Here is a 21524-nt window from a genome sequence, read left to right as displayed (position 1 = left end):
CAAAGAAGGCACAAAACTGATATGATAGCTTAGCAGTGGGAAAAAGGTGACTTTCATTTCCAGCTTCAAACTAGGTCCATGCATTGAACCTTATATGCCTGTTTGTTTGTATAGGTGGTCGTAGATGCCACAGAAACAATATGAAATCGATAATCCATTAGATAGACATAAATGTTAATGAAAAGTGTGAGAGCCAATAGTTGTTGATGTAAAGCTATAAATATTTTAGAATTTAATGAGGAGTGGGAAAGCTAGAGAATGGAAAAATGAGATGGGATAGAATTGTCGTGGCTAGCTTTTGAATATTTACGAAACATACCTTTGCCATTTCAGATTGTAATCCCGACTCAGTAAATCTAATTTATTTTAAGGTAGATGTACTGTCGAATCCTAGACCTATGGAAATTTTCTTTGAAGAGTAACATTCTACATAAACAAACTCGCCTTATAACCAGAAATAGTGGTGTGGAGTGTTGTTGAAAGCTGGTGGTGGTTCATTGAGGTACATGATGGAAGAGAGAATGGTAGGTAAATTGGAAGGATTAGATATTTTAGAGCATAGTTTGGTGCCTGGAAAGAAATTGATCATAATCACGGAAATGAAAACCCTTGCAATTTTCCACTGTTAATATGGAACAGTTCAATCACATCACCCTGAATCTGTAAATTTTGTTAAGATTAGGTCATACCAAAGGGTAGCATGTGATGTGTAAATGTGGTATGATTTATATGCTTTTATATGAGGGCTCTTTGAAGTAGAGAAACATAATGTGAAAATGAAGAAGCAGAAAACAAAAATTGTAATTTACCCATGAGATAATCTGAAGGGGCCACTGCTACACTGGAGGAGAGAAATTAGAACAATAGAAAGTGTTCACATACCTCGGAAGCATTTAACGATCAATAGCTGGAGACCAATGGATCTAAAGTACAGAATAGTTCAAACTGAGGAGGTATTATTGATGAGAGGGCAACTCCTGTGCTCGAAGAAGATACTTCGACAAACGAGAAGCAGTTTTTGAAAACATTCATGTGGAGTTGCATTATGAGGATCAGAGACATAAGAAATGAATAAGTACACAGAAGAATAAAAGAGAAAAAGACCAAATGAGACATCGAATTTGTTAGGAGTATAAAGGGGAAATAGATGGCAAGGTGTCATGAGGAATGCCAAGGGATACATGCTTTAGCCAAATAAAGAGGAGTTTGACGTAGAAAAGAAATACCAGGGAATAAGAGAATTGGTGTGTGATAGGGAGGAATGGATACTGGCAGGCAACCAATCATCAGATTGAAGGAGTCATGATGAAAACAACTCTCTTAACTTCTTTTTAAAATAGGAGAGAGAGGTCAAGGAATGAGTGTGCAATGAAGGAATGTGAATTGGATAAATTTGTAAAGGAAAAGTGTGCTGTTTCGGTTGGGTCATATTGATATGACCGATGAGAGTTTAATCACCAAACCAATAAATGGGAGAAGAGTAAACTGTTTCAGAGGAAAGAGTTGATTGAGAATGGCATGGTCAAATTTGGTAGAAGAGACTCGGGGCAAAGAATATTGGTAATCTAAGGTACAGGAAAGTATGTTTGGAGGTGACAGAGGTGAAAGATGCATGCAAGGTTATGGAAGTATGGAGAAAATTAATTTATCTTGAAATCATTTTAAATGGGGCTTATTTGACTTTTATATCCAGAAAGGGATTGGGGTAAAGTGTGTGTACGCATTGTGTGGGATCATAATTATCAATAATTAAGAGTATAGTTTTTTAAGAAATCTGTGTAGCTTATTAGTGGCAGTACTTAAGAGCTTGCTCATTATTCAGTTAATTATTCTCGTGATCTTGTAGCCAGAGTCACTGTCTGGTAAGACTCGACTACTGGTAGGGTTTTAAGATGAACTCTGGAAGATGCCTTTGGCCAGTACCAGTTAGAATCCACTTGGATCAGTCCCCTCCTATCCTATAGGTGTGCATTTCACACACTACTGCACAACATGGGTATTACCCTCACCTATCATAATCTATGTCAGGGTTATTTCTGTGCCGGTGGAAATCCATCAGTTATATTGTAAACTGATTTTTAATTATGCATCTTAGATTGCGTAAATTAGAACGTGGCAAGGAGGCATATAAATTTGAAAGATTTGGTGGTTTGTTGTTTTGCCATTCCGTTTTAGCTGAATCTAAATGGACTAGAAGAGATGCACAATGAAGGTAGCATGGATTTTATTTTGGGAGTTTTAGTATTTAAATTTCAATAATTTGAGAGTGAGGATTGTTTTAATGACGTATTGCCAGCAATTTTTACTACAGCTAACAGTCAACCTAAGGTTGATTTGATTTGTGTGGGTACAAGTTCTCATTGCTTCTGCTAAGTCATACTTTGTGTGACATATGGTTGGAGTAGTCAGTTCCTTTCTCTGTACCACCTACAATTTTGCAAGATGATCTGGTACCTGAAAAATCACACACCTTGGGTGTAGCTGGGGGCATCAAAAGTTGCCAGGAATTGAAGCCAGTTTCTTCATTCTGTAGCCAAACATGCTACCCACTAGGTTGCCAAATCCCTGTTATGATAAAAAATGGCTGAATTCAGTAGCGGTGGAATTCAAATTTCAATCTATAATATATATGTTGAATTGGATATTTTTATTTAAAGGCTTTTCAATATTCTTAACTATTAACATCAATACACCCTGATTTGTCAACTTGACAGAGGATATTGTTAAAATATTTGCTCATATGAAGCTAGTTACTTGTGAGTAAGTTATCTTTAATTAGATAAATGGCAAACTGGTGGTAGTAGACTATCCATTGATTGGGGGGAATACATTTCACTGCAATATTGTTATGCATTTTAATGTGTACTGTAGTGTTACTAGGAATATTAACTCATTCTCTGCACAATGTTATACATTTAAGGATTAAATTTTGATACCTATGGTGAAATATTTGGATGAGAGTTAAATGCTTCAGTTAAAAATATATTGTGAACAACTGGACCAATATTTTCCAACCAAAGATTTGACCAGAAAACACAACCCTCCTGACTTCCACTGCCTCGGCTGTTATAGAACCTCAAGTATAGAAGACAGGAAGAGAATCGTTTTTTTAAATTTCCAAATTGAGCTATTGGATGAAATACTTGGAGCAAAAGACTTTTTTACTACCACAATTCCTCAGGTACTACAGCTTGAACGTACATGATCATGTTGAAGAACAGAGAGGTGCTTTTTTAAAATTTCTTTATGAAAAGTAAATGTGAACGCCCGCTGTAAAGGAGTATTTTCAAGCTTGCTTAGCTATGGTATTAAATTAATTTAATGTAGTTGCCAAGCGCAAATTTTCATTCTTCATCCGCGCGTAAGTGAGCGAAGCTTTTGTATCAAGTAACTCAGTTTTATGCTGGATATTGCAAATTGTTAAAAAAAAAATATCGCGTCTCTCGCGGTCCTTGTTTTTGCTCTCTCAGCGCAAAAAGTTTATGCAGGGCTTGTGCCGTTACAACCTCTTCTTTTCTTTAGCCAGTGTCAACTGTCGCCGAGCATTTGCTTCGATTAATAAATTTGCCCTTAGAGGACATTCTTCGTAACCTCCCGTGGTGAGGCAGTTTCAACACGTAATGCAGAGTGCGGTAAGACCAAGATAGTAAAATTGTGAGGCAGCGAAAGGTAGCGAGGCAGTTTCCTTTTGGGGCATCGCAGACGCGTCCGCATTGCCGTCGAGTGGATTGTGTGTGTGTTAGTGACCTTGCTGGATGCTATGGATTACTAAGGATCGACGTATTTGGAGTTGGGCTGAACTGCGGATTCCGTCGCAATCAATGTCATCTTCGAAGACGCAAATGGGGCATTATCTATCGAGAAATCTTTTCGTTGGTGATTGTTTGAATTTATATTTTGTGTCTGTGTTGCTGGTCAATTATGAGTGTAACCGAAAGAGAAAAAAATGCAGATTTCGGAAAGTATTATTATTGCGTTGATCGGTTGCGTCGATTAGTCGAAATAGTGAGGTCACTGAATATCCCGAGTATATGTAATAAAAGAGCATTCTTTCTTCTAACCCACCCTTGGTGAGTTTTTGGCTATCAACGCCACCGGAATGATATTAAAAAAAATGTTTCTGGTACGCTTTTATCGCTCGTCGCCCTCCACCTTTCTGATTGCGCGGCTTTCGAAGGTGTCCACCGCAACTCTGTAGTTGGTAGCAATGCAAGTAAGTGATCAATATAAATATCTTACTTTGAATGGATGGAGGGGAATATTACTGCAAGTGAAAATTCCTGTAATTTGAACGGATAGAACTACCTCGCCCGATTCGTATATCACAAAATTAGGGTAGCAGCGATGAAAGCCAGAGGACATGTTAGTTCACGGTCATAAGTTTCCTGTATTCCCATGAGTTTATGTAATGTATAGGGATATGATTTTATTCTTCGTTTGCCATAATGTTGTACTCGCAGCTGATACGACGGTTTAGCATTTCAAATTTCATGCTCTGCAGAACGGTATAAACGGTATAAATCCGAAAGCACTCCACACAATTAGACCTTAGGCAGTAGAAATTACTTTTCTCGTACGCAGCTCATTAGAAACACCGACCCACTTCCGCGTCTTTATCTTTTCTTTGTGGCTTTGGAGCTCTTGCGAGCCTCTCGCATTAGTTTTCCGTTAAGTAGTGGAGAGCATTATAATACCCGTAAATGTTAAAGATGTATTCCAATTCATTGTTACTAATTGCAGTGCCCAATTGAATTTGAAAACTGCTCCCTCATGGAAATAATTATTCTCCCGTAATTCAGATCGCCGCATTTCAACGCAGCGGCGGCTTTAACCTTATATTTGGTGGGATTTCTATCCTCCGGGGAAGTCACTGCCGGCATCCGAGCCTCTAGTTTAAAAAAGTAGGTTACGTGTTTCGTGACGCAGGCTAAACTTTAACCACCGAGATTTTAGGACCACTTCGGTACGTAAAAGTGTCGATACTCGTGTGAGTGAAGGATTTTAAAAATATCCTCAAGAGTCGTGTGCGTGCTTACCGCTCGTCTGAAATAGCCTTCCACGAGGCGTGCACGAGGAAGGGTAAATCCATTGGAGAGAAGTATGTGCTGCTCTCTGCTGGTTTTCCCATCATTGGTTGCCGTATGATATGGTACACTTTGGAAGCCTAGGTAGAGTTAGTCACATCATTTTTAGAGAACCTACTGCGGTAATTCATAAATGTTGACAGATTAATACTTGGGAAATGAATATTTTTTAATTTCATAACCACCCCAAAATTAAATATATTAACTGTTGAATTCACTGTACGTACTTGAAGCAAAGGATACCATACGAAATTATTTTGTGCAATAGCTGAGGCGTAGACAGCCTTGCAATCCCGCCAAAGGCCTGCACCGGAAAGAAAGCATATGCAGTGTACGTTTCGCCAGGAACATTCCATTATACCCTCCACGTGTGCATCCATGTGACTCATCACTCATGTCACGGTTCACAATGGAGTATGGTTCAAAATAGTCCCCTGACTTTTTTAGGATAGAACTTGCCATGCACGTCACTACGACTCTACAAATTACTGCGTCAGCGTACCTTTACTGCACAGGGCAGTGGCGCCAAAAGGATGCAGTGCATGATACCAAATCAGAAGATCACACATTTTCTCATTGAGAATGACGTATTTATACTTATCCCGCGAAACAAGTTGAAGTGAGTAAAGCCACCATTGTAACACACGCACTAGTATCTTGACTCGCGTTATATTCAGATGAGCGTTTGACAACTTGCAGGAACTCAGTTTTTTTAGTGCTACTTAAGAATGAATCGTTAGAGTTTTCCCAGTCTTCATGTCATATCTTCTGCCTGCTTGAGGTTTTTGGCCCATTTATTTGGTTATATATAATATTAGTTCAAATATGTAGCAGAGCAAGACGCAGACAGCGGAGAATATAATGAAAGTCTTCAAGATTTAGATCTATTTTGTTTTAAGAATTCGATTTCGTAGCAAAAATTTTGACTTGTATATTCACCTGAATGTAATATGTACCCCACAGGGGCGAAGTTTTTTTTTGTTGAGAATTTAGACAGATTCGTAGGGAGGTTGCCCTCACCAGATGAAAGTTGCCGCAGAAATGTCAATATATCGAGCTTATTTTCGGCAGCATCTGAATAATACACCGTTGTGCAAGAGCCGTTTTCTCTCGCACAATTCAGTGATTACGTCACAGGTATACGGGGAAGGAATTTATTTCGGTTACAAAATTTTATTATGGCTGGCATCCATATAACTGCGGAGACGGCTCAATCCTCGCTGCAACTTGCATGATAATACACACATATATATATATATATATATATATATATATATATATATATATATATATATATATATATATATATATATATTATTTATACATTTATATATATATATATATATTTATTTATACATGTGTGTATGTATATCCTGTATGTAAATTCCATCAGACGTTATTTCTCCATTCACGAAATCTCGTTCTGACCAAATATGAGTTTCCACCTGTTTGCATTAGGCGTGTAAAAGGGTCCAGTATTGCGAATACAAATGAGCAGCTAGAGTTTAAAAATATTTTGGAGGAGGCAAGCGGAGGGGTGGGAGAGGGGCAGGAGCATTCAAATTTTAATTGCAGGGGTGCGTAAACTTTTCATGGTTCACCTTAATTTTTATTTAAAAGGCAACTTTGGGTCCCCTACTATGTTTGGAAATACAGGGTTCGTCCGGAAAATAAGTGTACTGAGCTCAGGAAAAAAAAATTATTACACTTTTACATATCTTAAGCTAATATTCCTCAAAATAGGACCCTTGTGAGTCGATACACTTGTTCCAGCGGCGTTCCCATTCCTGGAACGCTCCCGCGAAGGCATCATCGGGAACCTCTCGAAGACTCGTCGTCGACCTCTTCTCTGCCCTCCACGAACATCTTGTGCCACCGAAAGATCATGTTTCTGGACATGGCTGACTCCCCGTAAGCCTGGTTAATCATACCGACAGTTTCGGTAGACGATATCCCAAGCTTTACCGCAAATTTGATGGAATAACGCTGCTCCAAAAACTTCGGCATCGCATTCCGTGACGTGGGTCGAGCGTGGAGGTTCGCGTTAACAGAGCTCCTCACTACACCACAACTCAGAGCCGACTGCCTTTTTCAGCGTCGCTTGCCAACATACCCCCCTCCAATCGCAGCCCGTCAGAGCGGTGCTGGGCGCGCCTGGAGCGGCGCGCCCAGCCCAGGAGTCAGTACACTTATTTTTCTGTATACCTCTCATCTATGGCGCGTGCCTCGTGTATTTTTTGTAAAACTGAACCGGGGAATAGGGTAACAAGGGCTTTAAAATTACTTTTAGCTTTGAAAAAACTAGCCCCTGAGCGTTAACGTTAATAGGAGCAGGTTCAATGAAAATTTAACTGTCGTTGACGAGTTAGAAGTTTGAAGAAAGGGATCTAGAATATTATTGTTTCAGTTGTTTGCCTTTTTTGTTGTCCCGAAAATTATTTAAGGGTAGTCGTATGTTCATATGGGGATGTGCTCCATTTTATTTACAACGCGGAATTTCCAGGTGATTTTGATGAGGTTTACTGCTCCACTCGAGGCCGTACTCGTATTAGAGAAACAGCTTTATAACGCTGAAGATTTACCGTCGAAAACTTGAAATTACCATGACCGCCATACTGATGCATTGGGATTTAAAATTTATTTACCTTTATGTTAAATTTTTAAAAATATGAAATTTGTATACATTTTTTATTAGGTAGCCAGTAGTCCATGGTGCCTTGGAGATATTTAATGAGCGAGTTAGCGGTGCGAGGATGAATTATTTTATGGGTGACCCGCATAGCAGGTGGTCCATCAAGGCTTTTGGCATCGTGAGTGCCTAAAAATCGATGGTATACCTTCGTTTCTACATTAGTATTTTTTAATTAATGCTTATAGATAGCGGAATGTTGAAGCATATGGCAGGATGTGGTGTTGTATAAGCAGAGAGTGACGTAGAATGAAGAAGAAAATAATTTATGGGAGACGGATTTTATATTGGAAGTTCTTTAGTGGTCTACGAAAATAAAGATAGTTTTCCGTAACTGTTTAGACCCTAATTGCAACCAGTAGACAGCCATTAAACCGTTCATAGACGCTTTTTAACGTTATAACTGTTGATGTAGGCCCATTTAATACACGTCTTCACATATTTATTTAGGACGCTCCCGCTGTCTGTATTTTCGTATTTGTAATACACACATTACGACACCGAAAACTTGGCGGAAAGGATAAAAATCGCAACCTCTCGACGTCGCGTTCGCTCCTTAGAATCGTTTTGATTTTATCTCATCCTGTTGCGGCGATTTTAGCCGTCCACGGGCTCTTCGGCGTCAGCTTGGCGATACCTAGAATTAGAAGTGTGCTCAGTAATGTGATAATTTGACGTTTGATTGTACTCTGTGGTTGGAATTTCAGAAATATATTTCTTAAAAGGATATCGGAGGATATTTCATATTGAATCACTTTCGAGGGAGTACTTCGTTGTTTGCGGAAACTTTAGATTTACTACAGTGGTTGCTACTGTCTCGATTCAATTGTTTAATGTTTTTAAGTCCTTGACTGCCGGTAAACCAATGCATTGTCTTACTCCTAACGTTAGGTTTGATTCATCTTCCGTCGGAAAGAACAGCCGAGAGGAAATTCGGGTGGTTTTAGCGGTAGTTTGCGCGTTCTCATTTCCGACCTTGATGACCAATTGAATTTTTTATGCCCTCCCGCCGCCAATCTCGTCAAATTATGTGGCCCTCGCACCGTTCTTGTCCTATACGGTTATTAACCAGAGAGTAGCGAGTGCCTATTTAGCCCGGCAGATGATCTGTCAATGACTTCTCGCTAGCGGTGCCAAGTGTAGCGATGCCGTGCGAGTTGTGATACCGGTCTCCGCGGGACTTCATCTGGTGCCATTGTCCGAGCTTCAGTTGGAACGGAGTTACCGTACGGACGCCTTTTTTGTGTTTATGGATGGCTGGTGTAGCCAGTGCGCTCTTCGCGTCCTTTGTTCGATTAGTGGTGGTTTAAAAAAGGCTGGTGAGCGTTTGTGTATTGTAAAGCTTTGGTTAGTTAACCTGGGAAATACGACCGTCCCGCAAGAACGGTTTCCGGAGATTATATTGATGTCTCATTGTGATTACGGCCGCTACAGGCGTTTTACCACCTTCTTTGGTAAGGAAATCGTGGTATACGAAAAGTTTATTTGATAGTAAAAGCAATCTTTTAGAATCGGTTCGCAATGTTCATTTCGCTAAATTCGCCTTCAGAATTTTTAAGTTTACCATTGTTAGGAATCAGGAATCATAGTCAATCACCTAATTACATGTATGCTATCAGACTGACGTACATCATGCATTAATTTTAAGCCAGAAAACATGGTTTTAAATATTACAATGCTTTTAATAAGTCAATGATTATGCACATCTGTGAAGTCAAATTTGACTTATGAGTTGCACTTGGTCAATATGTAATGATTTGTGTAATCGTAATGCCATAGCTTGATGTTATACTGCCCTCTCTTGTATTCTATTGTCTTTATTTTATAACCAACTATATTGAATAATTCCTTATCAGGAATGTTTAGGCATTTGATAAGTATTTACAAATATATGTAAACTAATTTGAAGCGATTAAAAAATTCTAATGGCTTGTATGAAGTGTTTTTGCAATGCCAAAGATTAAAGTATTTAATGTAAATGGACGGTTCGGAGTGTAGTGATGGTTTGTCTGTGCGTCAATTCATAGAAACAAAAATCCAGGCATACATGTAACAATGATTTATGATAAAACTTTCTTGAAAGGATAGAAATAAATAAAATACAGTAATTTGGATGTACATTTTATTGAGTGTGACCTGGCTCGAACTCTGCAGTATAATCACCGGATAATGATGTTGTGTTATTATTTTCCTTCCCTTTCAAGATGGCATAATTTCACAATCTTAAGCTCGAAACATGTTCTTTTATGCAGTTTTGTTATGATGGAGGAATTAACTAATTTAAGTCATTATTTTCAGGGGTGGCAGAGATGGCAGCAACAGAGAATACCATCCGCTTTAGCGGACACACTTTGGATAAAGCTACCAAAGCAAAGGTGACCCTTGAGAATTATTATTCTAATCTCATTGCCCAGCATATTGAGAGGAAACAGAGGTAAGCTTTTTTTTGTAATTTGAACATGATTTTTGCAAAATGGAATTAATGTGAGTTAATTGTCTGTACACACACACACACACACACATACATATGTGTGTGTGTGTGTGTGTGTGTATATATATATATATATATATATATATATATATATATATATATATATATATATATATATATATAAATATATGTATAAAAATATATATATAAAAATATATTTATTTTATATATGTTTGTACACACACACACAGATTAAATAAACATGGCTTTTGATATTCTGATGTGTGGATGTATTCTCTAAATTCAAATGAACAAATTGAGCTCTATGTATATGTATAAATATGTAGTAAGTTAATTGAAAATTATGAATGACAGGATTAACTCCATAATCCTTGTAGGGGGCTTTGTGTATGTGGGATGAAGGGCGTTTAATCAAAAAGCTTTTACCCATTAGTGGTGTGTGATAGACATCATTTAATCATACCAGACAACCCATAAAATTTTCACTGTGAAAATTTTTGATATTTGATACATTTGCACCTTATTCATGTTTCAATTCTACAGTATATTGCTTTCCTTTTCCATCTTGGAAGTTCTCCCTTCCATTTACGTATTCTGAGGAAAACTTGACCATATTTGTAGAGTAATTTGAAGCTGATTTATTCAAAGTGGAATATTTTACCTTTTATTGTTTCTTTTTTTTCAGTTTTTACTGTATTATTGAATTTCCTCTGAATGCATTTTTACGTCTTCATAATTGTGTCCAAAACAAATGAGCATAATTTTTTATACTCTTTCTTTGTTAAAATGCAATGTAAAAAGTGCCTCGTTTGCCTGTGGGAGTCTTAGACAATCTACATCCACTTGCTAAAATAAGTAGATTTTTCTTCAAAGTAAAAGCAATCAGATGAATAATAAAGTAATGTCTATTGAATTTGATGAATTTTTTGTACAACATTGTGTTCCCTCTCCTTATAAAATGGCATGCAATAATAAGCATATTTATTTACATCAAGATTGAGGAAAACCAGTGAGACAGCCTCCTAATTGCCGTAAAAAGCTCTTTGTTTATTCTAAACTAACACCGAAGTAGCAGATACATTTACCCTAAATATCTAAGTGGTATCTGCTAGTCTGAATAAATTAGATATTATTGAAAATTTTTTCAAATTCTTATGATGTTTGCTTTTAAATTCTATCAGTACCTTGATTTCAATTAGTGCACTGAAATAACTGTATGCATTTAAAAGTATTCTGGAGTTGTGACTGAGGCAAGACTTCCCAATTAAATACCAGTAGTTTCTTTTAGCAGTTATTTAAAATATAAATTCCTAGGGGGAAGGGAACACAAACAGGTGGAATTGAGATTTGACTTAAAACACAGGTGCTGGATGAGCCACCTGAGAATTCTCATTATTCATATTTAATTACTTGACACCATTGCATGTTTTTATAAATTCTTAATGCCGTGAGATTTATTAGATTCAGATATACTTGCATCAGTGCACATAACTGTATTAATATTCACTTTAATTCAGTGCTAGAGATATTACATGATTATATTTTCCGAAGGTTATTTTGTTGTATAATTTTCTTTTGAAACTTTAATATCTAGTTTTCAGGCCTGTGGGTTATTTATAGTTATGTTTGTTTGTTAGTAATCTTCGAAAGCGTTGTCTTGATAAATTCTGTGAAAGAATCATTGATATAAAGTTTTATTTATGAGTAAATTAACTAAGATGGAAATATAAATTGACCATTCAAATATGTGTTAACTAGGGACTGTTAAAGAACAGAAATTTTGTGTTTGATGAATTGCTTCTCATCCGTTTAATTAATTTAATATTGTAACCTGCCCATAATTATAACCAAAGCTTTTCAGACATGCAGAAAACCTACATAGAGCATTTGTTTGCATGGCCCTTAAGACCTCTGCTCATGTGAGTCAGTAGTAAATGGACTGTAAAATTTCAGAGTGGATAGTTTTAGTTTTGCTCAAGTTCAATAACTTTTGCTAGTTTTAGTGCATTTATCATTTGGAACAATTCTTTAAATGCATTCCAAGGATTTCTTAACATATTCCATTCCTTAAAGTGGTTTCTTTTCCTGAGTACCAAATGGTTATATTTAATTAATAATTAATTTTTTTTTAATTCTATATGTAATGCATTCTACAAAGTTCACAAGTGTTAATTTGTTTAGGTTATCTAATGAATGTGTTCGTTTTTTATCACAAAGAACCTTCTGATGGGATTGAACTGCAAAATCACATTCGGGTTAATTTTTAACCAACCGTGCATTTTTATCAATGTATGTGCTTTTGACGTCTGTTCCTTATTCGCTGTGCACCATTTGAATTTCACACAGGTGGAAGATATAAGCTTGCTCTGTTGACACTATAAATATTGTCACCTATCTATATTGCATGGCATTTTGGAAGTTGCATTGACATAAGAGTGTGAGAACAATTTTTTAAAAACTTTTATTTTGAATTTTTACGAAATGTGTAAAAAATTTTTATATTTTTTCATTATTGTATTATTTATTGAATTATATATGTCACTTTTATCCTTGTAAAAAAATGTTGTGCTTGAGGGACAGAACTATCTAAGATACCACAAGAAATTATGTAACCTCACCCTACGTTTCCTTTAAGTACCTGTCCGGTATCCTGTCTGACCCAATTGTCAAGTTTAATATTGTTTCTTTTTACATTTTTCTTTTCCTTTGCTAACAGTATGTGTATTGATTTGACTTAAACCAATTACGATGTTTGTTTTAAAACCTGAAAAGTATTGATGCTGAGATAGTCTGGATGAATTTATTTCCTGTTGAAGGATTTTACTTAAGTATAGGTTTATTAAAATTATGGAATATTTTGAAAAAAACATAATTGATAGTTGAATATCTGGAAGAAATTTTTATCTTCAGAGGAAATTTAAATTCAAATTTGGAAGCTCAAATGATGATTTTCAGTTAGTTTTTGGATTTATGGTTTGGGGCATCAAGTTACTATCTCTCATCATTTATTCAAGCCTTTTCCTTGTTTCTAATACATATCCTTTTTTAAAAGGGGTGAGATTACTGTTGTAGTTGGTGCATCAACAAAAAGATTTTGATGATTTTATTAATGTAATTGCTTTTCTCCTTTTTAAGGCTGGCTAAGTTAGAAGAATCTCTGAAGGATGAAGGGTTGACTGAAGCACAGCGGCAGGAAAAGAGGCAACAGCATGCCCAGAAAGAAACTGAGTTCCTTCGTCTCAAGCGTTCTCGTTTGGGAGTTGAAGACTTTGAGCCACTAAAAGTCATTGGCCGAGGTGCTTTTGGAGAAGTAAGTAGACTTTGTGTACTTTTATCTCAAACCTCTCTCTTATCTGCTCCCTCAACTGTTTTTCCTTTTCATAAACTCGATTACAACTTATTCATCAATGCTGAAATGCTACTTGATATTCTGAATTGTAAACACCCAAGAGTTAAAGATTGTAAGGTCAAAAATTCTAAGATATTGATCTGAACAGATAAGAGACAAACACGAGCATGGGCCAGTGGATGACTCAAATGCCAAGTGAGTCTCCTGATCTAATGAAGAAAGAGTTCATAAACTGTGTTAACCAATCAACTGAGGAATCATGGGTTGCTGGTTTGTACTGTCCGTAAGCAAAAACTGCCAGTTGGCTAGAGGAGGAATTGGCTGAGAAAAAATGAGCAAGGATGCTCACTGTGCTTTAATTCTTTTGCAGGTATAGATAAGTGGTCAGGGCAAGCTCCTTTTGAAGGTTTGTTAAAGGTGGTGTTTTTTGTTCAGCAATTTTGCCTGCTTGAGATGGAATCTTTGGTTTTAATTTCATCTTGTGATTTCTCCTGGCAAAGGTTTAATCGAATGGAAATGAATTTTTTCCTCTTAAGAAGGGCTTGGAATATACTAAAATCATATCCCACAGTTTGGGACAAAACTTTTCTGGATAGCTCAGGTATCCACTTAGTAAGTTTCATTCAAGACAGGTTTCATTGTATTCGGAATAGGGACACTTTTGGTAGCATCCATGTTATATTGATTATTCATACTTCTGTAAGTTGATAATATCAATATAATTTTTTTGTATCCAGGTACGTTTGGTTCAGAAGAAGGACACAGGACATGTGTATGCGATGAAGATTCTCCGCAAGGCTGATATGCTAGAGAAGGAGCAGGTGGCGCATGTGAGGGCGGAGAGGGACGTTTTGGTGGAGGCTGACCACCAGTGGGTTGTGAAAATGTATTACTCATTCCAGGACCCCATTAACCTTTACCTCATCATGGAGTTCCTGCCAGGTGGTAAGGAGTTTTACTACCCTGTACAACTTGATGTATTCAGTTCATCTTTATCCCTTTCTCTGCTGTTGTTGTAGCTTGCCAGGGGTTTAAGGGGAATGATTTGCCGGCAGAAAGGGGTGGGTGGACCACTATCCTGACACCTTTCATTGCTGCCATGCATGACTGTAAACATCATTTTTGTCTTCCTGGGCACAATAATTAAATTTTTAAAATCTTTCATGAACGTTCTAAACGTTTCTAAACCGTAATCCTCACCTCATCTCTATTTCTTCCCTTTCCTGCTGTTGCATTCCAATCCCCCATCACTATCAAATGTTCCCCTGCAGGAACATATGCGATTATGTCCTCTAACTGACCGTATACCCTATCGATTTCTTCCTCCTTATGAGTGCTTGGTGACATGTATACCTGAACAATGACCAAGTTTGGGGTTCTGCTTTTATTTCTACTGGTAATATTCTATCCATTGCCTACTCTATGTTGACTATGCTTCTTCCTACCTCTTTATTAAATATTATGGCAACCCCTTGTTGGCTCTTGTCCACTCCATTTTACATATATTACTCTATAACTATCACTCCAATAATCCCTATTATCCATATATCTCACTTCATTTAGCCTTATAACATCTATATTTCCTCTTTCCCTCTTGGGATCGAGATGGTGCAAGGGCTATCATACTGGCTTCCCACCCAGAAGGCCCAGGTTCAAATCCCGGCGCTGTTGAATAATTTACAGTGGAATCTCGATCCCTACTTGAGGTGCTTTGTGGAGGGCACTTTGAGTGAGTACGCCATCCGTCGGATGGGACGTTAAGCTGCGGATCCCTCGGCGCCTTTCGTAAAGAGCAGGCTAATGCCGACGCCGGGTTTCTCTCCACCCTTCATCCTTTCCTGTCCATCCCCAATGGCGCAAATGACCTCAGCTGTCAGTCGCCTCCCATAAATACTACTTATACTCTTTCCATCTTTCACTTTATATTGTCTAATTTCCACGCCTTAACATAGTCCTAACATTCCAAATTCCAATTCTAACTAATTCAGTCTCCTTTTGTATCTGTGCTTCTGCTGTCAGTTTTGCTTGCCTGGTATTTTGTGAGATGATGACTGTGGAAGCCATGCCTCCCCCACTGGGGGCACGACACACGACCTATTGGAATTAATCCTGTTGTTGCAAGGAGTCATTTTCTGTATATGATCCATCATAATATTCTTGGGATGAATAATTAAGGTGGTTTTCCCATTGCCTCACATATTATCAATATATTGTTGAATCATATCGTCAACATATTATCCAGACAATAAAAAGACTCCTTAAATGACTTGTTTAAGTTATGCCAGCTACAAACATTTCTTGAGGTACCATTGAGCTAAATTTTTGTGAGAAAAAATATGCCTAAAATACCTCTCTGAAGGATTGTTCAGGGTCTCTCCCAAAAATAAGTGGAATAATTCCAGGGAAAATATTTATATCAGATCCAAGTACAAAATGCTTAAAATTCTTCAAATAGCACTCTTGTGCACTGACACCATGCCAGTGCCTCTGCCAGTCGTGTTATGCTTCCTGGAAGGGATTGACAGGAACCTTGTTCAGGTTCCTCATCACAGCCTCTTTGATGTTATCCAGTGTTTCAAAATAGTTGCCTCTCAAGCTCCATTTTGTTATTGGGAAAAAAAGAAGTCTGGTGGAGCCACATTGGGGCTGTAGGTCACTCTCACATTAGTCCAAGAGGTCATGTGAGATTGTCACATGAGCAGCCTTCTGATCTGCTGACGTTGGTGACTATTTTGGCCCATTTTTTCTTTTCTTAAGGTTAAATTTTCTGTAAGAATGCCATGAACTCTGGTTTTTCAAATATTGCACTGTTTTGCTAACATTCTGAATATTGGGTGTTAATCGAAATGGAGCATGTTTCACTAATGCACATTTTCATTGCAATGTGTCGTTGATGGACATCTAGGACATCTAGTGGAAAACCATTCCCTGGGACATTGCTTCATCTCTATAGGCTAGCATAACCATGGTCATGGTCTCTGAACCGAATTGCTGTGCTTTGCACTTAATTTTATTGCATGTCATTGCTCCATGGAACTTGGCATTTTTTATTAGTGATATAACCGTTGAACAGGGGTCCAGTCTAGCAGTGATCCGAACTCTGTAACAGCCTGCAGACAACTGATGGGGGTTATGTTGCTTTCCCAAGACCTCCCACCACCTTTCCCGTCACAAGTCCAAGCCCCAATCCAGGTGTCAGCACTGACAGAAAAGAATTATTCTACTTATTTTTGGGGCAGACCCTGAATACACAGAAAATCTAATTCAATAACTTCTGTGCAAAAGATGTAAGTTCAACATGGAGTTTATAATTTGTTAGTGAAGATTCGCTTATTGCAGTGGTTAGTGTGCTGACTTCTCACCCTGAGGATCCAGGTTCAAATTTCAATGGTGGGAGGATTTTCAGTGGCAAGACTGATCCCTACTTGTTAACATGAAATGGGACCTTGAACTGTGGACCCCTGAGTGCCTTTGATCTAGTTTAGGCTAATGCCAATACTGGATTTCTGTATTTTTAACATTTACATCATTTTCTAATATTTTACCGTTATTATCCTAATAAGGAACTATTTGTTACTTAGAAACTTGTTATAATTTCATGGCTTAATTTTCCCTATATTTGTTATTGAATCAATTTTATTTTCAATAATATCCGTATGTTTTAAAAATAAATCTATTCCTCCTGCTTTGTAAATTACTGTATTTCAGTTGAAGGTCAAGCCAAAGAATTTAGCGGAGAATAAATGAATAGTTATTTATTGTATTTAATACATGAACATTGTTTTCACTTGTAAAAAATTTCTGACCAAATGCTTCAGGTTTTGATGTCATGGATTAAGAGTTAACCTATGGTGAAGATTTTTGATAATGACTGAAAAAGAGAAAAGTCTCTCTAGAACCCACATGAGAGCAACTTAGTCATGACTCATTCAGTCTGATCTGCAGCAAGTCTGCTTTCTTTAGCTATCACTAGTGATTGACTACTGATGTAGCAGCTTTAAGTGTGAATCCTAAGCATCCTTTCATGGATAAGACAAAGCAGTTGTGGAATATGAGTATTTCAAAATGAAAAGTTTATGTGAGTTGGCAGCTTGCCATTGTCACAGTACGTTGCACATTCATTATGTTGAAATCACTTCAGTACATAACTGCAAACATGATTGATAAAGTCATTAAAAGATGCTTTTGTCCCGAAAATATTTAATATCATTCCTTTTCCTTCAGTCTTTTATCTCCATTTCTTATGTGTATATAGCATTCACCTGCTTAAAGCCTCAAATTGTTTAATACTCATTATGAATTTCTTTTTCCTTGCAGGAGACATGATGACGTTGCTTATGAAGAAAGATACTCTTTCTGAAGAATGTACCCAGTTCTACATAGCAGAAACAGCTCTGGCAATTGATTCCATCCATAAACTGGGCTTTATTCACAGGTATACATACAATATTAACTACTCAGTTGGTGAAAGTTCCTGCCCTAGTGCTTTTCGTGTGATGGTTTGCTTTCGCAGACATGTTCAACAGCCATACTTATATATGTCTTTGAAAAGGAAGAATAATAATCCACTGATTGTGCTTCACTGTATATTTTTCTATATGACCTTTTTCCTTTCAATTTTGTAACTATTCATTTTATCTGTGATTAAAAACTTCTGAGGATTCATTACCATATTCATCCTTAGCATCATCACAATGAAATGTGTTACTTCAAATTGGCTGTGCATTGTACCCTGTGAAGAATTTTATGGCCAGTATTGCAATTGAAAAATAATATTATGATTGTACATTATGTCACGTCTCACTGAGATTTGAATCCTTCCTTCACTTTTTCCTGTCTTCCATCCCAGTAAGCAATCATGTATCTATTTCAATGACTCCTGTATTTTATGTCCTGGAGCAATTTAAAACTCGGGTTAAAATGTTATTTTTGTGTCATTGATTTGAACATTACATACCCTGTGGTTTATTGTATCACATATGATCTAGATATTAACAGAGTATTATGCATTTTCTATCTATATATTTTCTACCCTTTGAGTGGCAATTTGTGACTGAAAAAGGGAACTTATTAAATTGTGAGACTCTTCTCAAGCTAGGGTATCTCACTCTCATGCAAATAGGGCCAGTTTAGATGAAACTAAATGTTGTAAAATCTTGCTTATAATCTGATAAATAGATGAAAACTGGTGGCACACACATTGGTCTAAAAACAGTGTGTCCGTTATAAGATGGTAGAATATAACTATGGTCATGAAATGAATGGTATAACGCTAGTCCATAACTTTTGTTATTCATAGTTACAGCCTTTGGTGTAAGGATGAAGTGGGATAGGTCAATATTTCACTTAGCCTTTCATCAATCTTGTTTGAGTGGTATGATTTATTTTTTTGTTAATAGGAGCATAATGTATTTTTATATGGTAAACATATGCATAGCTAGCTATTATTTATTTTTAGTCGGCTTAAATCCGTAGGGAGTGTTCACTTAAATGTTAATTTATATTGCACCATATGATATTACTATAGCTTTGTATGCAAAAATAACAATTGTTGTATTCTTAATGTGTTTGTATCCTATTTTCAGAGATATAAAGCCCGACAATTTACTCCTTGATGCTCGAGGACATATTAAGTTGTCAGATTTTGGTCTCTGTACTGGATTGAAGAAATCTCACCGAACAGACTTCTATCGTGACCTCAGCCAAGCTAAACCTTCTGACTTCAGTGAGTTATTTTTCTTAAATAATTTTGTTTAAAATATTCTTAGAAGCACTTTAATGAGCTCTTGTCTTGCATTTAGCCTTGTTGAATATTTAATAGGTTAAAAAACATGAGCACTTTTGTGTATTATTACTCTCAAACTATACTTGTTAACTGAGAGTTATCTTGTTGAAGATTTTTTAGTCAGATCTGTATATTGTGTATACCTGGATCCAAAAAATTCCTTTGTAATTGTCAGATTTCAATTCCTTTTGTTCCCAGTGTATTTGCATAATTATAGCATAAGCATTTTGTATCACGATACTCAACAAATATCTTAGAAATTTCACTTAAGCGGTTGACAGTTCTGGATCTTTTCCTGTGGTCAGTTGTATTGGTTTTCTCTCAGACATGAAATGCAAATCTCTTTTCAAATCAGAAAAAAACATCTCTTTTTCTATCCAATCTGATCACCTTCTATTCCACCTCAACGTATGCAGAAAATAAAATTCTATCAACAAAAATTTTATTAGCTTGAAATGTTTTTTTTACTGTACTCCACTAGTTATTCATTAAATTTTGATTTACTCATTAAGTGTGTCCTGAGCATGCATCTGCATAAGATTGAGATGAAGCTCTGCTCCTAATATGGTTTGGTCATTAACCTTAATTTGTTGGTGCTGTAGATGACCTCTGAAAGTTCTTCTCATAGTGGACCATATGTCATTGCCTATGAAATCTGGAGGACTTGCTCTCTATTACTGTGTCTTCCTCTGATTATTTGGTATTGAGAGAGAAGAAGCAGACCCAGCCATGTAGCATGACTGTGTGTTATGACTAAAGCTCATAGATAGTATTAAGGAATTGCATTACCATAAATTTTGACAGAAACCAAATGGCTTTACAGAGGTTTTTTCTTCTTACCCTTTTATTTTGAATCATAAGATCATTATCATTGAATTAAGTACCTATCTAATAATCAATCATTTGTATACTCTCATGTCTCATCAATTTAGTAAAACTGTGCCCTGTTGTATTGCAGGCAGTAATAGTACAATTTTGTTAATATCAATTCTATGCCAGTTGCTACATTTTGAGAAGCCTTTTTGAAGAAAAATGCTCTCCTTTTCAATCAAGTTTTGTACAGGAAGCAATGTTATCTCTATGGGTGGATAGAAGGAAACCAACCTTTTTCTCCTCCCTTTACTCTTTCCCTTCCAAATTCCCTTTGCATCTCCCTCTCCTCAAGCTAATTTTACTGCTCCTATTATCCAAGATCAACTGCCCCAATGACTACTGTGCATAGTAGACTACTGAGCATTCTCCAGCTTATTCTGAAGAGACTATAATGTGAGAAGGAGAAATCAAAAAACTTTGAGAAAAATCATATCCTTGTCATATTGCTTGTATGTCTCCATCTTTCCACTTCAACCTTCTCCTTTTTGGTTTAATCTCTTATTGCTATATCCTATATTATCTTTTGTGCCCATTCTGATATATAGTTTCATACTCTTTGTGCTAATCATTAATGGGTTGGTGGGTTGTACTTTAAATAGTGGTGCAATTACTTCTGATAGCAGTTGCTTATTGGTCATGGGTACAATTTTTGAAATGCTTGGAACCCCTCTTTTTATCAAGTTTTTCTGAATTATGGTAATTAGGTAATAGACTGACAAAGTATCAACTTTCCAATCCTATGCTGGGTTATTAATTCATGTTCATCTTTTATTTTTGGTAATATGATGATAAGATGTACTTGAGACATGATGGTATGCAAGATTCCATGATTACATAAATAATCTCAACATTAGATTCATCTATCTCTCTCTTTTGTGAAACAGTTCACAGACCTTTATTACTTTAATTTTTGCATGAAATTGCTTTCACAGTATGTGTACTTGTTAGCTGTTGATTTTTTTAAACATACATTGGTGTCCTTAACTCAGTGAAGCCATCCCCAATGTTGAAATTACTTTCTAAAAGGTCATGTCAATAGCAATTATGTGTTTTCCCAATTTCCTCTTCATTTTCTAGTTGTATTTTTCATCATTTTTTCATGTTCAAAATGGTATTTTACCTCCTTTCCTATTGTAGTTAATGAGCTGACACGCAGCAATGCAGCATCCCCTAATATTTTCTAACAGACCAAGAAGAAAGTTTTCAATTCCTCACTTGCACTGATACAATGTAACATGCACAATGTATGTGCAACATTTTCTCTTGTAGTAAATGAATTTAAAAAGTTGAAA

The 21524-nt window shown here is 36.6% G+C and overlaps 1 protein-coding gene across 6 annotated transcripts in view; it reads left to right on the top strand.

Moving 5' to 3' along the window:
• trc (Serine/threonine-protein kinase tricornered) overlaps positions 1-21524 on the top strand; it is a 37863-nt gene that overhangs the window by 2850 nt on the left and 13489 nt on the right. For all 6 annotated transcript variants that reach the window (XM_071589705.1, XM_071589707.1, XM_071589702.1 and 3 more), the window contains 5 exons: positions 10072-10207; positions 13361-13535; positions 14312-14519; positions 17892-18009; positions 19160-19299. In XM_071589705.1, the coding sequence (XP_071445806.1) occupies positions 10072-10207; positions 13361-13535; positions 14312-14519; positions 17892-18009; positions 19160-19299 (777 nt within the window). The remainder of the gene's footprint in view (positions 1-10071; positions 10208-13360; positions 13536-14311; positions 14520-17891; positions 18010-19159; positions 19300-21524) is intronic.

The sequence above is a fragment of the Hetaerina americana genome, unplaced genomic scaffold, assembly GCF_022747635.1.
Source record: "Hetaerina americana unplaced genomic scaffold, ioHetAmer1.1.p SCAF_4, whole genome shotgun sequence".
Taxonomy (NCBI): Eukaryota; Metazoa; Arthropoda; class Insecta; order Odonata; family Calopterygidae; genus Hetaerina; species Hetaerina americana.
The sequence above is the reverse complement of the archived record's forward strand: the minus strand, read 5'-3'. Positions and strand labels throughout refer to the sequence as shown.